Genomic DNA, 17,405 nt, shown 5'->3' with positions numbered 1-17,405 from the left:
GGTTTTAAGCAAGACAGAAACTCTAAACAGTTATTCAGTTCATAAATTTTTTAAAAATATCAGATAATCTGTCCCTATATGTAAGACGTCTCGTGATTATCTGGGACAAATTAACTGGTTAAAGCCCAAGAGTCCTGAGGCAGACCTGTTCAACCCACGGGGGAGTGGGGATGAAGTCTAAGTTCTCCAGTGTGGGGGTTCTAGTCACACAACCCTTGCCTCCAAGTAGGACCCCCCCACCACTAATCACCATTAATCTGCTCCTCAGATAATAGTGAGCATTAGCTTGGTTTTGACTGTGATTAAACTATCCAACGGCAAAGAGTTCTAGTGAGGCAGATTTATACAAATGATGTTCCAGTATTGAACCCATTTATGCTTACAGTTGTAAATAACATGACATAGTAAAAATATTTTTTTTAAGATGAAAATCTTGGGACATATAAGTTGAGTGCTTTTTAGAATGACAGCTACTCTACTTTTCATTTTTAAGAGTTGAAAATTAGGGGTTTTTTTTTCCCCTATGAAAATGACATTTTATAAAATGACTATGCTTGCTATCTTAAGAATGAATGAAGGTATTTTATAGAAAAAATTAGCAGTTGGCCTTTTAAACTATATGTGTGTGTGTGTGTGTGTGTGTGTGTGTGTGTGTGTGTGTGTGTTGGGACAGGGAGGGTGGGGGAGAGACAGTTCTTTGTGTTCAGCATCATCAGATGAGCTTGCTCGTTTCCCCTACGAAAGCTGGCCAAGGGGATGGGGTGGGGCAGCTGTGCCACTGTCAGGGCTACTGTGGAGTGAGTGCAAAGTGTGTGGGATGGGACCAGCACATACTGGGGGCTTCAGGAAAGGAGGGTGTGGATCAAAATGCACAAACATGAGACACAGATTGGAAGTGCTGCACAAAGGTAAGGAATTATGAGTCTCACTGTCCAAAGGCCAAGGAGCAGTGAAACACGCGTGGCTGCCCCTTATAAAGGGTGGTACAAGCTCTCCAGGAAGCAACTGACAGCATACATCAAAAATCCTGTAATCCTTAAACAAGTGATTTCTCTTCTAGAAATCTATACCATAGATAAAATATCAGAGATCTGAATAAAGATTTAGGTTCAACATTATTTATGACAGTGAAAAATCTGGGAGAAAAAACCTACCAAAAATGGCAAGTAAACTATGATTTCTCCATATGATGGACTATTTAGCCATTAAAAATGTTTATAAAGAAATCTTATCACGTGGAAAAGTGTTCACAGAATTATGTTAAGTGAGAAGAGTCAGTATGAAATTATATATAGTAATATACCAACTGTATAAATATATATAGGAAATAACCTAGAAGAAATACATTAAGTAGTTTAACAAGGGTTATGTTGGCTGGCTGATTTTGTTTTCTTTTTTTTTTTTTGCATTTTCTCAATTTTCTCTAATAAACATTTTATTTTAAATTTAAAAAGTCATTAAATAAAAAACATTTTCTGAATAGAAAAGTATTTTTCTAATAGGAAACTAGAAAAAACATTGAAAACTTCACTTTAGATATAATTAGGTTTTAACAGGAAAATGGTCATTAGATTTTTAGATAAATGATGACATTTTAACTAACACAAGATTGCACAAGTCATTAGTCTCACTTCACATTCAAAATTCCCACTTGTGCAGTTCAACGTCCCCCTGCAGGGATTAAGGGCTCTTGGTATCATTCTACACACTTTTCTTAGGAGGAGAGTAAAATGCTTTGTCCAAGGACCTACTTATTTTCCACTTTTGCAGCATACACTTGGTCTTTTTCCACTGCTATGTGGCGCTCCTCAGACACACTGTAATACAGAATCATCTCTTCCATCAGAACTTCCAGCTTATGTATCTCTTGCCATGGCTGGATGACAAAGTAGCCCGGGTGACAGGCCACAGGCACGTACACATCCATGTGTTCCCCTGGCTTTGACAAGTGAAGAGGAGGTGGCAGTTCCTCCACGGAGAAGGAGCTGGTGTGGTCTACCACGGACTTTTTGAGGACATCCGTGAGGCTCTTTCTCAAATTCTCTCCAGTGTTGCCCAGAATGGGGGTGTTAGCACTTTTGCTGTTGGGGGAGCCAGCTCCACTAGATACAGCACTCAAAAACACATCTTTCTGATGCTTCCACAAGTCTGCATTTGTAATCTGGCGATTGATACTGCGATGAGGATCAGGGAAGTTCTTGGGGGTAAATAAATAGATATGTGCGATCCCTCTGGTTTCATCCACTTTTGTAACCTTTGGAAAACACAAAAGACCAATTTAAGAAATCCAATTTCACACTGGATTCTGAGAGGTGGCTATAATATTAACATTAAATATCAAAAACCTGTATTTTGAAAAAAAAAAAAAAAACAAACACCCAACTTGCTAAAACCATTCCATTTAAGGTCAGGGGAATTACCTATCACAGCTGTAGCAGTGAATAAGCGCTTGGGTCAAAGTAGTCCAGAAACCAGCAGCAAGCTTACGGAAATGAAAAAGTTACTAGCCTCTAAAACTCTGAGAATACCTTATGACTGCTAAAAGGAAGTGATTCTATATACCATAATGAAAATTTTAAAAAGTTAATGACATGTTAAAACACTCTGAGTATAAAGAACAGCACGATGAATCCCCATGTGCTCATCACCCAACTTCAACAATAAAAAGTAATCATAGCACCCCGCTTAATGCTGGTGGTGCACCCTCAGACTGCAAAGGGGAGGAAAAAGCTCTGACTTCCACCATTCCCTTCGGGACCTCTGGTCCAAATTCCTTCTTTGGTCCTAATATCTGCTCTCACCCCTCGCCCTCTCCCTCAGTTACACGTGAGGAGAGGGACCTTGGAGAAACAGAGGAAGAAAGCTCTACTAAATAGGCCAAAATTACAGTTACAGTTTTGCACCTTTGGCCCGGGAGACCTCTGACTACCTTGCTACCCCTTTCTGCTGGGCAGGGAGTGTCCGTGTGGGAGCACCACACGCCGACAATGGGGACTGTGCTGCGGTGTGTCCCAAAGGGCTGGGTGACTGTTAATTCTTTTCATCAGCTCCTCTGTGTTATCTCAGGAGTAACAAAAATGAGACACTTCTAGCCACAACTACCTTTAATCAAATTGGGCTAGAAATGAAAAGCAGGGACAGTGGGCATTTATCAAGAGATACATGATCCTCTGCTGGGGACTTAATTCCTTATCACGAAGGAAAATAGGAGCAGAGAACTGTTATCTCATTAATAATTGAAAAGTTACATAAAAGGTTTAAAAGAAGTACTAGAGATAGAGGATAAACTCTTAAATAAAAATTAAACCATGAAACATCGCATAGCTATACATGCAACCGATCTGATTGTAAGTGTGTCAGATATGAAAGCATCAGTTTATCGTATGACAAACCTCTTCCACAAAACCCAAATGAGTCCTTCTGGCTGATGGCTCCCTTTTTCAAGACCAATAAGTTAACTAACCTTAATGCTACAGTCCGAACAATTCAAAACAGAATCTCTTAGCCAAAGCACAGCATCTGGTGTCCACATGCCAATAGATTGTGGAAGATCTGCTAAACAGCACTTTATAGCCTGAAAAGAAAACACAATGGAAAAGCAAACATACCATCTTAAAATAGGTACTTATGAGTAATGTCAATATTACGTTCTTACAAGTCGAATGTTGCCAAGATTGAAAGCAAGCAACAGCAATAGCTAATAATGACAATCCCAGCTCTCGGGCTGGAGCATCTGCTATGTTCCTGACTCTATTTATATTACTACCACTGTCTTTACTCCTAGCATGAGCCAGGGTTACACCAGGCACTTCACGTACTTCTCACCCTGCAGGGCAGTGTGACAGGCCAGCGCTGTAATCTCATTTTACAGAATGGAAACAGACTCAGAGATACTAACTTGCGTAAGATCACAAAGTCATTAAGACAGAATTGGAACCTATATCTAGGTCTTCCCTCTAAGCCCAACTGAAAAAATGAAGTGTCATTTGGATGAAATCTGACTCTTGTTGCAAAAATCTTTGTGGAGGCTTCCTGCTTCATTCAGCATTTCCTGAGTACCTTGTGGGTGTCAGGCATTTGTGCTCACCTTTTGAAGGGGGTTGTAAAGAGAATGGAGGGTAAGAAAAGCTGAAATCCATCGATACCTAAAAGCCTCATTTTCCCTGATGCTTTTCTTCTCCCCCCATCATTGCACAGGCTTCTGCAGAATGGCTACAGCAGGCAGTAAAAGGTGACTTCAGGGACTCCCTTTAATCTCAGGGAAGCCTTTGAATTGACGGAGGCAATTTTGTGAAAGGGACAAAACTTACTTCCAGGATTCCTGGATGCCTTCTTTCTTCTGAGCCCCATCTTCCCTGTCATACCCTCCCTTCACCCTGGGGCTTCAAGTCTCCCACTATGCCCCTGGGTGAGGCACCTTTCTGGGTGGGGAGGAGGCCACTTAGAGCAGAGAAAGCAGACTCTAATACTGCAGGCACCAGGCAGGAAATGACGGAGTGAGGAGGTCCAGCTGGGGCCCGCGTACTGGACAGCACGCCCTGCAGAGGAAGATGCCACTTCCCAAGCTCCCACAAAGGGCTGTCCCGTAAAGGAGATTACGCAACAAAATCAGATTTTCTAGTCTGTCAAGAGAAGCTAGAAGTGGGCAACCAACTCACACTTTAAAACACTACATGAACCAAGAGCCTACACCCACTATTCATGGGTCAGCCTTGGCCGACAGGCCATCAGTTTGCTATTCTGAACCTCCTGGGGAGATGCTCTTAGCCAGAGGCTTGGCTTAGCTGGCTTTAAAGGTTCCCCCAACTTCACATCTATCAAATAATAAATCTAGATTAACAGAAAAAATTATAGTGGCTTTTACTAAGAAGGTACACTTGCGGAACTTTCAAACAGTCAGAACCAGTGGGATGGATCTCCCTTCCCCTCCAGCCCAGGGAACCTTTTCTAGGTAAGGCTGGCCCTGGATGGATGTTCCAACAAGGGGTGCAGATGCCAGAGGTGTTATCAGTGAAAGTAGCGCTTAAAGGTCTAACAATTTTCAGTATTATAGCAGAGCAACTATAAAAGTAATGTGCTTTTGAAAATAGACTTGAACTCAAGTTAAACAGCTTCTCTGTAATAGAGCAGTCACTGCAACACTGACTGCAGGGAGAGAAATTTAAAAAGCCATGCTAATTATGGTCAAGTGCTTTTTATTCACAGAGTTTTGACACATAAGATATCTTCTGGTAAATATAGGTCAAGAGGTCTTTTGAAATTATAGAATATTGAATAATTTTATTTTCAAGGCATGATGGATTTCTGTATAAAATCCTCTACTCCTAAAGTAGGAAATAGTTCTTAATAATTTTAATTAATTCAAAATAATTCAAACTTCTTATCATCTGAATTTTAATCAATAAAGGAAGGACAGACTGAAGTTAATCTTTTCACTAAAATCTATGGGGAAAAGGCCATATAAGAAAACGATTAAATATAAACATATTTACGAAGAGAATGGTTACCTAATTAAACTAAGAACTCTGGAAGTAAATATTTACATATAATATCCTGAAATTATTTAAAAGTCAGCACTGGCATCTAATTATTAAAATGGAACCTCTACCTGGACAACATAGCCTAATGACTTCAACATACTTGAAAACAAACATTTATCAAACAATATTCTGTAAGTCTCACTGGTCTTCTTGTCTAAGCAAAATTTTATGTCTGAAAGCCAGTGAGCCACCACATTTGGATCATTTCCAATTTTGTTACAAACTCAATCATCAAAAACTGAGAGGGCATCGCACAATGTGATTACGAACACATCCACATCTCTTCCAGCCAATCTCCCAGGCTTGTAACATACAGTACCTGAGGTGGTATTGCAATCATTTCTTGTAGAAATCGAGGGGGAATTTCCCTGAGCTCAGACACTTTTACAGATGTCACAGTGCCAGAGTCCAGGAACTGAACATCGAGGGCCCGGCTGCTGTGAACGTTTGTGATCTGCAATGAGATAAGGGTTGGCTAATTCACTAGCATGTCCAAAAGACCAAAATGCTCCTGTGCAATTACATCTTGTACAACTCTAAACTGCACATAGAAAATAACAAAGACTATCAGTGTTGATTAAATTCTCTCTTATTTTAAAATGTTCTTATTTACCCACAAGGTATTCTTTTACAGTAGAATTGATTTCAACACCTTGCTGTTAATTCATAAATATAGTAATAATTACTATGTTTTCAATTCTAGAATACCACTGATTATAAAACAATTTGATACATTATTATATACTGCTGATTATAAGATGCAGTCTGTTCTCCAAAATAATAGAATATGAGAAAAAAAATATTGTGTCTTATCAATGGGGAAATAAATAAAAGAGAATTCAGAGACAGAATTTTACTTGTAGTAGGTAAACACTATATATTTTTAAAACATAACCTATTTTTGTATTTTATAGCTTAATCAGAAAGCCCAATGATACTCTGTATCATTTTCCTAACTAAAAAATTAAAACTCAGAAAGTCATAATTAAAAAACGGAAAAATTATACATTGAATCAAAGCACTAACTACCTAGCTGTGACCAAACTGCAACATCACAATGTAAGATTCTGGGTGCACCTTTAAATGCCCACAATTGCCCCTAATAGGCCAAGTGACTGACTTTACCTCTACTCGTAACCATTTTCCTTTGCAATGGAAGAGGCAGATCTTCCCACAGAACGGTAATGAAACGAAGTACTCGGAGGTCATGTGCTGCAAAACAGAAACGCATGACACTTTCATTACTCTCAGCAAAGAGCACGCTGCTACGCTATCAGGAAAACCTTGCTGGGGCGCAGGCCGACTGTCTGACCCGTATGTAACCAGACTCCCGAGAGGCGTGTGCTGCAGTGGACACAGCGTGTGTACAGGGCCTGCAGGGCTCCTGCCTTGTTTCTCACACGTTTGTTGGTGGCAGACATCTATTCTCCTTCCTGGCACATGGCTCGTATGTCAGCCCTGTTAAAATGTCAAAAAATGTTAGCATAGAGGTATGATTCATCCAGGCTCTGGCGCCATCAGTTAAATAGGAAGAGGGAGGACAAAAAGGAGGACTGCCTGGAGGAAAGGGAGGAGGTTGGGTCAGCTGGTTGTAAATCCTCCTCTTTTCATCTTTTAACATTCAGATTCAAAGATAAGATTTTAATTTCAAAACAAATGTTATCAACACAAATATGGATATCAGTGCCAGCAAAATGGCTTCATCCTCCTCCTGTGCTGTAGCTTGAAGCTGGGATGTCACAGGGTGAATGTTCCTGCTCTCCCCAAAGGCAGCATCTCCACTTGGGTTACCAGGGCACTGGGAACTATCAAGAGTGCTTTCCACCACTACAGAGTATAAGCACATGCCTGCAAATGAGTAACTAGAGTCAGCCTCTCTAGGGTCTTAGATTTCTCCAAGATAGATTAGCGAATCAAACTTGAGTAATGATCTTGAGATACGTCTAAGATATCTGTGACATAGAAAGAGACACAGCTACAGAACTGATGCTTCTTCAATTGTAGGATGTATGTAGTCTGAACATAAATTTAATCCAATTCAGCACATATTCTGGAATACCTGTTTTATGTAAGACACTAGATAAGGTACTACAGTACCTGAATGAATTAGGTACTAACCAGAACCTGGTGAGGCTCAGTCTCTGCCTCTAAGAAGCCTACACTCTAGCACAGCAAACGAACACCCAAATAGCTAAACACAGTGCTGCCTACAAGTGCCATGAGGGACTTGGGGTGCCCTGTAGGCTAGAGGGAAGGGTTCACTTCCAGGGTGAGGGGGTCAGGGTCGAAGTGGCATTAGAGTTCCGCCACTTGGAAACCACTGCATATTATGGATTATGACTATAATGTCCTATTGGAGGTAAGGAGATCCCCTTAGGGCCTTAAAACAAAACCTCTAGAGATCCTGATTCAGAGCAGAATACTAGAATTAAAGAGTAAAGAGGTTATTAACACATATATAAACTGCAGAACTGCACTGACCAAGGTGCAGCTTCTCTCATAGACCACAAAGAGCTTGGGGAGGGAAGCCTTTGAAGTTTCATTCTCCTGCTAAACTCCATGGTCCCGTCCTTGCCCGGGCAGGGGAGCCAGCAGGCTCTGCAGACAGCGTCACAGGCAGCTGCACTGCAGGATCATCAGCTGAGCCCTGCAAACGGCCAACCTACCAGATGGGAGCACCCCCTATGTGCCGGGCACTGCGCTAAGCAGCCTGTGACTAGTCCTCATGACAACCCTGAGGGTGCTCACTATTACTATCCTCATTTTACCATGCAGAAACCAGTGGAGCTTTGTTTTTGTTAAGTTCTGAAGTTTGGGGCTCTTACCCTCTATTTTAGAGTTTCTACCTTAAACTATTCAAAAGTTACTCACACATACACAACTCAGTGACCCCTCTTGTTCACAATGTTAGGACTCGTTGCAGAGGTGGGTGTTGCTCGGCCATACCTTACAATGGAAGTAGTCCTCTATCTTGTGCAGAAGGTCGTTGAGCTTGTTCAGACCCTTACAAGGCACCTGGCAGTAGAGCGTGCCGTCGGAGCAAATGTTAGTCACTCTGACATTTGTGTACATGGCATCAACCTGGAACAAAGGACACACTAAGGATGCTTAAGAACAAAGTGCAGCTCTTCCCTACCTAAGGGGTATCTACCTAAAGAGCTCATAGAAAGTCCTTGCATTTTACAATCTTCTGAGCAAGTTGGAGGATAGACAGGACAGAATGAAATCCATAACATAAATGTGAATAACTCATTTCGATGCTGCTCCTTCCAAAAGGAGTATCTGCTGTCCTTTGTGTCAGACACAAGGTAGACACTCTGTATATATTACATTACTACCACTTTAGGCTAAAAATATCTTTAACTCTGGTTTGTCTTCTCCCCATTAATTTAGGAAAAGAATTATTATATAAAACATTTTTCTAACATTAACAGAAATGAAAATTAAAAACTCTCACAAAATCAATCCCATTATCAGCCTGCTTTCTAATCTGTGTCTACAGGATCCATGAATTTTAGTAGTTTTTAAAAATTATAATCACAGTAATGGTTTAATTTTAGCCATTTTAAGTCAAATCATAATACAAAGACGATTCACTGTTCTACTTATTAAAACAAATATTTTCCCAATGTTGCTACAGTCTTTCAAATGATCATTTTTAACATTTCACCCTATTCTCTAGAGTGGCTGCTTTATAATTTATTTAAAGGTTTCCTTCCTTGCAGACATCTATGTTCCTCACATTTTAAAAATGGTAAAGCTAGTAATTTACTGAACATCTTCACTGATCTAAATTTTCCCTACTTTTGAATTATTTTTGAATGATTCCCTATTATCTTTGCAAAATAATTTCATGTAAAATTAACATATGATCACTGTAGAAACTGAAAAATAAGACAAAAATCCAATTCCTAATAACTACTATTTATGTTTTGGCCTTTCCCTCTCTTTTTTTCCTCAGTACATATGTAATGTGTCTCTCTCTAATGTTAGCCTAAAATGTACAGCACTCTCTTCTGATGAATTTCTTTCCTATGATGCGTGTGAATAAATGACAACAGGGTCCCAGTAGTACCTGAAGGTGAACCTCCAGTGACTTGTCACATATGGCCTTTAAGCAGGTGGCATTGATGTTGATGTCGTCTTCTCCTGAGGTATCATACAGAACGACGAGTGGAATATCCGCTTTTTCAAGTATTTCCACTGCAAAGATCTTCCCACAAGTTAAAGACTCAACCACCTTCACTAGATCAGGATCATCACTTAGAACTTCCAACCCTGAGAAATATTGAATATTTACGTTTCTACTTAATTGGAGGACTCAATTTAAGATGTACAGATTGATTGTATTTGTTTTGGCTTCTTTTTACAATTATGAATCTACTACAAAATTCTTAAATTTTATAGAGAAGCTTTGTTTTACAATCTTCTTTATAGTATCCAACCTTAGGTTTAAAATATATGTATTATAATGGGAATGCCCTTTTGAATGATTACACTGATGTGGGCAACCTTAAAACAAGAAGAGTTGATAATCAATCTGAATTTCTGTCTTAGTTGAAACAGCCTTCAGTTTATATACAAACACATATTTAAGACAAAAAGGTTAATACATACAAGAAGCTATCAATCAATTATGTCTGCCAGTCATGCATTTGTAATGTTCTTCCTAAAAATAGGCCCTTTTTCATTTTCTAATTAAGTATACACAATTATTTCTTTCATGAACATACACTTACGGAAAATTTACACAACCTCCCTCCTCCTGTCCTTTCTTTTTAAGTACACCATGATGGCCCATGATACCAAAGAACTCTCTGATTTATCAAAGAAGATTAAACAGTGTTTAACATAATATGGTTATTAGGTGACTTTTACCATAGTTTAATTATTCTTTAAATTCTTGGAATATTGTAGTTTCATGTATCATATGTATGACAACTCTAAGTGAATCTATTAAACTAAGTAAACTACACCATCATTTCCCCAATGGGACTGTCACATCTATTCCTATATTTTTCTCCTTTAAATCCATAAGCAAAAGTTCACAGACTCCCTCTGACCTACCTTTCTCTTGTTCTTATTCTGTTCTCCAGACACATAACTTTATAGCATTTATCACACCTTTCATTTCAGTATCCTAAATCTTTTCCTATGTGCTTGATATGTTCTTTTCAAAACTAACTCCCATGGGTTTATAACCAGATTTTATCTGATTATACGTGAGCTTTATCTCACAGACAGAGCCAAACCCAGCTTCTCTGAGATGAAGACTCATCCCTGCTGGGAAAAAGGTACTTCTTCACAGGTCTGATTTTCATGAAAACAGCTCTGATCATTTTCTGAATTTAGCTCAGGCTTTCCTGGCATGATGCATACACATTCCAATGTCTTTCCTCATCACTAACGTGGCCTCTGTGTGTCCTCCATACTTCTGCTTATCCCTAAGTGTCACTCTCACATGTGCACTTTCCTGTGCTTCCTCGAGGAGGAAAGAGAAGACTGTGACTGTGCCAGCGACTGCCCGAGACCTGAAGCCAGGCTCGTGCTTGGGTGCATGAGGACAAGCAGCATCCACAGAGCTCATCTCAGTGGGCAAGAAACTGAGAACCACTTCACAACAGGTGGAATAACATGATTTAAACTGATCAAACCCCCTGAAACAGGGCCTCTAGTGGTTGTTACTAGGGCAGTTAGGAAACCCCCCAAAATCCCCTGTAGGATGGCCAAGACATTTTTGTAATGAAATTAAATATGCAATACATGTTAAATATAATGTAACCAAAATAGTAGAAACATTACAACATTTTAATAATGATCACACTGTATAAAGACAACATTAACATGAATTTATTATACCTTTCAAGAAACAACCAATTATTAATACCTTGAGATACTTAGTATATTTTAGGATTTAACCACCCAGAAGTACAATGGTAATACGTGTCAAAATGGAGAGCACTTTAAAAAAAGTTCCTTTTACCTGCTAGCTTACACTTTGTAGCTTGGAATGAGAGTGAACAGAACTTCGGGTTCAATTTGTATGCTTTGCTCTTTTCAACATTTTCACTAAAACCATAGTCAACATAGCATACCTAGTGGTAACAGAAACAAAGTTTAGTTTCAAATAAAATTCTTTATTCTCATTTCTTAAAAAAATCACTTGATGCATTTAATTGGCTCCAATTTACTCCATAATCAGCATGTGAACTGCCTGGAAAATGCCAGGGGAGGGGCCTCTGACTTAGCGCAGAAGAGGAAGGCTGGGGCTGGGACCAGGGAAGCTAGATTCCCTACTTCTGGGCACCCCTCCCCTCCCCCATCCTCTTCTGTGCTTTTGCCAAAAAGAAGAGAGAAGACTGCTGAGCTCCAATGCCGTCTGTTGCCAGCTTCTCAGCAGCACACTATCTGGTCTGCCAGCCCTGACTGCCCCCACCCTTTCCTTAATACCGTGATGCCTGCATCACGTTATTCTTTCTTGATTTACGCTTTCCCACTAAGGATCCGTGTCCTTAGGCAGCAGTCTTCGTTTCTAAAGGAAGCATCATGCTGTGGTATTTATCAGATTCTAGATTCCCCACAGCAGCATTTGTGATGGCCTGCTCTCAGCAGTTACGCTCCCGGGGACCGAGATGCTTTCTGTCAATGACGACAATTATGTCACGGCTGGATAACATGGAATTCTACACTGTAAAAGTAGATGCTTCTGGTTTTTTTCCAGGGCTGTGGGGTTGGGTTAGGCCTTCATCCAGCTCAGCAAAAGGTCCCAAGCCTGCTGGGCAGAGATCTGTGTTTGCAGAAACCTACATGACACTTCCTCACCACTGGCACAGGTTGTTGAGAGCCTGGGTATTATTTTTAGAGTATTAATAAAACTTTCAGTTGAAAAGGACCATAGAATCAAAGCCTTTTCCTTTTTGGAGAAAAACAAAATCTAGAAACATAAAGCTGTGGTTTAGAACGATAACTCAGAATCTGAGGGAAAGCATTGAAACCTTAGTGTGCATTAAAACAAATGATGGTTATTACAAAAACAAAACAAATCAACAAAAAAGCAGGGCAAAGGCATGGCAAAGGAATACCAAGTAACACAGAGTTCTACTTTCTGCAGTAAAATAAAGTCCACAGCTTCACAGTATCTAGATTATGGTACTAAGTATACAAAACAAAAATTTCCCCATCAGAGAATCTAAGGGAAAAAAAGAACAGAGAGATGACTAATGCCTTTCCCTGACCACCTGATAACTGGTCAGTGGGGCCTGGCGTCCCACGCTGGAAGCAGTCCGTATCGTGACTCCGGGCTCCCTGAGGCCTAGGTCGCTGGCAGGGCCCCCACCGCGCAGCCAGCCATTTCTCAGTCCCAAATCACCACCTGCTCTTCCTTCCCAAAGGCCTTGGGATTCGGGCAGCTTTTGCTTCCTTTAATAGCTATCACCACCTACAACTTGGATTCTGCTCTTCCTAGGCCTACAATGGAGACACCATGGTCTGAGAATAGGACATAACATGTGAAATCACGATTCCTGGGCAGTTCAGAATGTATTCCTAGCACCAAGGGACTAGAGAATATCTGTTCTAAAATCTCAAAGGGTGTCTATAATGTTTAGAGCTTGTTTTCTGTTCTTGCTTTCTTCTTTTGACTCACGAAACCATGTATTTGTATGGCAGATGCAGTTCATGAATCATTTGCCTGTGGACTATCCAGCTGGACTCTCGCCAGCCTCCGCCTTGTGTCCTTGCCCTGGGATCAGCAGAAGCAGGCTCATAATCCTGGCATCGGGCCCCAGTCCATTCCTGGTTCTCTGGCCCCCTCAAGTGGCCACAGATCTCACAGCGCCACCTGAGTGATCACCAACAGACATCCGTGGGATGCAGGCCTGGGCCAGGCCAAACTGGCGCCAACCTGAGGGGGTGACCACAAGTTCCCGATTCTCATACTCACCAAGATGTGTGGAAAGCAAGGAGAGAATCAGTATTTCTGCTGTCAGGCAGAATAAAATTCAAAGAGAAACAAGACTTGCTAAGTAGCTGGGGATTCTCCAGACAAAGGGAAAATTTAATCTCTGTTTCAATGGGAATATGGGGGCCAAGACCAGGCCAGGATCCCCACAACTGCTGCTGTCTTCAGGATTCACTTCCGTACAAAACACCAAGCTACCCTCTTAGTCCGAACACTGGCCCACAGCTCTCAGCAGCAGTGACACAGCCGGCCGCTTCCTCCTTGGGGAGACTCTGCCCAGTTCTGGCTTCCTTGGCACAGTCCTCTTGGCTTTTCTCCTTCTCTGGCCATTCTTATGGCCTCCTCTATCCTCTCATGCCCACCATCTAAATGCTGGAGTGTTTCACAGCCTGGTTCCAGGTCCCCTGCTCTTCCCCATGGTGATTCTTTCTCTAGCTGATCTGATCTAGTCCCCTGACTTCAAGTAGCACCTACATGCTGATGCCTCCCAACCTGCTCTACCTTTAGTCCCACCTTCTCCCCGAGCTCCAGGCTCGCCCATGTGAAATCTCATAGCTATTCTCAAACTTAACAGGTCCCACAAAATTCCTGACTCTCCTATAGACTGGCTCTTCTCCCTGACTTCCCCATTTCAATAAATGGCACCTCTGTCCACCCAGCTGCTCAAGTCCCAAGCCCAGCAGCCATCCTGAATCCTCTGTTCTTGCCTTCCACATCCAATGAATTAGTGTCCTGTCAGTTCTACCTTTGAACATATCCTGACTCCGTCCTATTACCTCTGTCTCCACTGCTGCCATCCTAGTTCAGGCTACACGTTGCTGGCTACTGCAACAGGTTGTCTTTCCTTCTTTGCCCACTACAATCCATGCCCCACACAGGCACCAGAACAACCTTTGAAGCAACTGAACCAGATCCCATCTCCCTGCTTATCCCTTTCTTCAGTTATTTTCTATGCATCCTGGTTATTTCCTTCACTGCATGTAAACTGGCTCATTTATTTACTGTGTATTGTTCACTATCTGTCTTTTTTCACTAGCATTTAAGCTTGAGAATAAGGACTTATCTGTCTTGTCTCCTTCCCTAGGACAGTGAAAAAAATGAATGAAAAGTGTACCAGGTATATAGTACCTGATTTTATAGGTAAGGAATCAGAGAAGTTAAGTAACTTTCTCAAGGCCACACAGCTAGAAATGGCAGAGTTGAGTCTCAAACTCAGGTCTAACTGATTCCAGAGCTTAAACTCCCAAAGTAGAGGTAAAGAAGGAAGGAAGGGAGGCCCAAGTAACTTCTGCCCTAAATATCTCAGCCTGGGAGAGATCATTGAGGAGTATCTGCATTATTTATTGGAAACACTGTTGCACTGTTAACACATCACTAGGGCCTGTATATGGTTCTCTTCATAAGCAATCCCTGTGCCTTCGAATAGCTTAAGTTTTCCTGAACTTCCTAAGGGCAAGGAAATGGTCGGGAAGTAGACAGAAGTTCATCTGGGAATGTTTGGGGCAGTCAATTATCCCTTACCGACTAGAGGCCACTCAGGTTTCTCACTGAGCAGAAAGCAGTGATGGGGCCACACTGACTGCGGTCCTGATCACCTGGACTCCCCAGGCCCTGCAGAGCTAAGGGTTCTGAGATGTGCTAACCCTGCTTGAAAACCTAGACAAAACTGTGCCTTGGTGAGCAAGTTGCAGTTCTGGGTCTCTGAGCTGAGGGAAAGAAGAGGCAACGGGCAGAGGCCCATCCCCAGTAATGTGGCCAAGTCTGGAAGTGTCGGAGCCTGCTGAGGGAAGAGCCCGGGGAAAGAGCCCTGTGCCCTTTCCAAGGCGACGGAGCGGGTAAGAGTTGGGGCACAGCCCAAGTCTTATTTGGGGTTCTCTTCAGCTGGCTGTGGGACTGGGAACAGAAGAATGTCATCTCCTCTAATCTGCACTGTTTCCCTCACTCCAAAGTACTGACCTTGCTAAGAAGCCCACAGAGCTCTGATTGGTATTTATGACACAGCCTCGGGGAATGGGAATAGAGGGTTTTTCCTGATTGCATCATAGGTGATGGTACGTCAATGGAGCTTTTTTTCTTTTTTTTTTAACAAAAACTCTAAGATAATATAACCACCACTGACTTAAGAGCTGACAGGGATCTTTTGTAGGTATTATCTTTTCAACTTCTAACGAAAACTTAAGGCAGTTAGAAAGGATACAATATTAAAAACAACATTTTCATCTGAAAAATTATGCTTATCTTCATAAAAATTTGCTTATCTTCATAATGCTTGCCTTTATTTTGTTCTCTTCTGTTGAGATGATCTGTGCCCGTAACCAAGCATCCTCCTCAGCATTTACAGCCAGCAACTGGCCAACTTGCACAGTCTGGACTGGTGTGACTTTAGAGTTCTTACTGTAATACTCCTTCATCTCATCTTCCATTAACTCCTGAGCAGCAGAGTAGTCTTTGCCCACATATCTGAATTAAAGGAAGAGAACACAAATGAAGCAACCTGGAAGACGGAAACCTACAGGAATTCATTAACGTTATTATTTTTCTACTGTCATCTTTGGTTCCAAACTCAGACTTGCTCACAGGGAGGAGAACATGGATTTAATAAACATTTCTGTCTTAAAAAAGGAGAATACAATATTGTGGAGCTCACAAAACACGACCAAGGTCCAACACACCACACGACAGACCAAATGCTCAACAACAATCCAGAGAACTAGAGGATGTAACAATAAGCAGCCAAGGAGTCTGGGGGGAGGACCAGGCCGAGAGACGACTCTAGGGAAGGGAGGAGAGGAAAAGAAAATGGAGACACCACTGGAGGCCAGAGGAGCAAGAGTCAACTTCATGTTCTGACCACCACTGCTGGAGAAGAGAATCTAGTTGAGAGTTCTGCCCTAAGGCTGGGTCTGAACAAGTCACAAGCTCTGAAAACCAATGAAATTTTACTAGAGAAAAACAAACTCTTAAATACTATAAACACAACTGTGTGACAGCCCATCCCTCCAGCTTACTGAACAAATTACAACAAAATGCTGAGTTCTGATACCCTTAAAGAGATGACATGCTCTAGATACATGCCTCTTAAGTTGCATGTTTTTTAAGAAGGTTTTTTTTTCTCCCAGGATACGCTTCTATTCCCTTCTACAATCTTCTGCTGTTGACAACTGTAATCACCTTGTCCCAGTTCATGTTATCAAAACAGTCTTTTTTTCTTTCTTGGCTTTTAGTCCTCAGAGACAATTCCATCAAACGCCTCCTTCCAGGATGGAAAACCTGGCAAACCAAGTTTGGCTCCTGTAACAGGAGCTATCTCAGCCATGGGACGAAGCCTTCTGAGTTTGAAGGCTACACTGTAACAGCACCAGAATCACCTGGACAGGGAGATGGGGGATACACCACGAGAACACTGCTCATTGAATTGTTCTAGCTTTTACCCAGTGCCCAGGTGGCCCCATATAGCTTTAAGAAACTATTCCTTTAGGAGTGATTTCCTGTATTCCTGGTAACTATCAGCAGGGCAGAAGACACCATGGTCAACCTATTTGTAAGCAGAGGAAAAGAAGCTTTTAAAAATCCTACACAAAATGGAAATAATGCCTCTTTTGGGGGAAATGGGTATTTTAAAACCAAATACAACATGCATATTATTCACTGCAGAAACAGCTGTAAAAGCTCTGTCATACTCCATCATTTAAGATTATGGAGCTTTGTAAGTGTTAAGGCACTACCTGGAATGCAGCTGCACTCTTGGCTCTGAGTCTCCTAGGAGATCTGCAACTCTGCCCAGGTGCCCACTTCCTGGGACCTGGAGTCTCAGGGGGCATCCCTGCAGCACTGCTACAGTCCTGGGAGCGCCACTGGCAGAGGCCCAGGCTGTAGCCTGTGGTTTGCTAGTTTGCTTAGCACGG

At 41.6% G+C, this 17,405-nt stretch overlaps 1 protein-coding gene across 3 annotated transcripts in view; it reads right to left on the bottom strand.

The window, feature by feature from the left end:
- The window catches only part of TDRD7 (tudor domain containing 7), a 63,258-nt gene that overhangs the window by 5,030 nt on the left and 40,823 nt on the right, over positions 1–17,405 (bottom strand). For all 3 annotated transcript variants that reach the window (XM_032478031.1, XM_032478032.1, XM_032478033.1), the window contains 8 exons: positions 15,774–15,960; positions 11,524–11,635; positions 9,616–9,818; positions 8,487–8,621; positions 6,666–6,752; positions 5,860–5,994; positions 3,464–3,574; positions 1,752–2,254 (listed from right to left, as the gene is read on the bottom strand). In XM_032478031.1, the coding sequence (XP_032333922.1) occupies positions 1,752–2,254; positions 3,464–3,574; positions 5,860–5,994; positions 6,666–6,752; positions 8,487–8,621; positions 9,616–9,818; positions 11,524–11,635; positions 15,774–15,960 (1,473 nt within the window). The remainder of the gene's footprint in view (positions 1–1,751; positions 2,255–3,463; positions 3,575–5,859; positions 5,995–6,665; positions 6,753–8,486; positions 8,622–9,615; positions 9,819–11,523; positions 11,636–15,773; positions 15,961–17,405) is intronic.

Source organism: Camelus ferus, chromosome 4 (assembly GCF_009834535.1).
Source record: "Camelus ferus isolate YT-003-E chromosome 4, BCGSAC_Cfer_1.0, whole genome shotgun sequence".
NCBI lineage: Eukaryota > Metazoa > Chordata > Mammalia > Artiodactyla > Camelidae > Camelus > Camelus ferus.
This window is presented reverse-complemented; position numbering and strand designations above follow the sequence as displayed.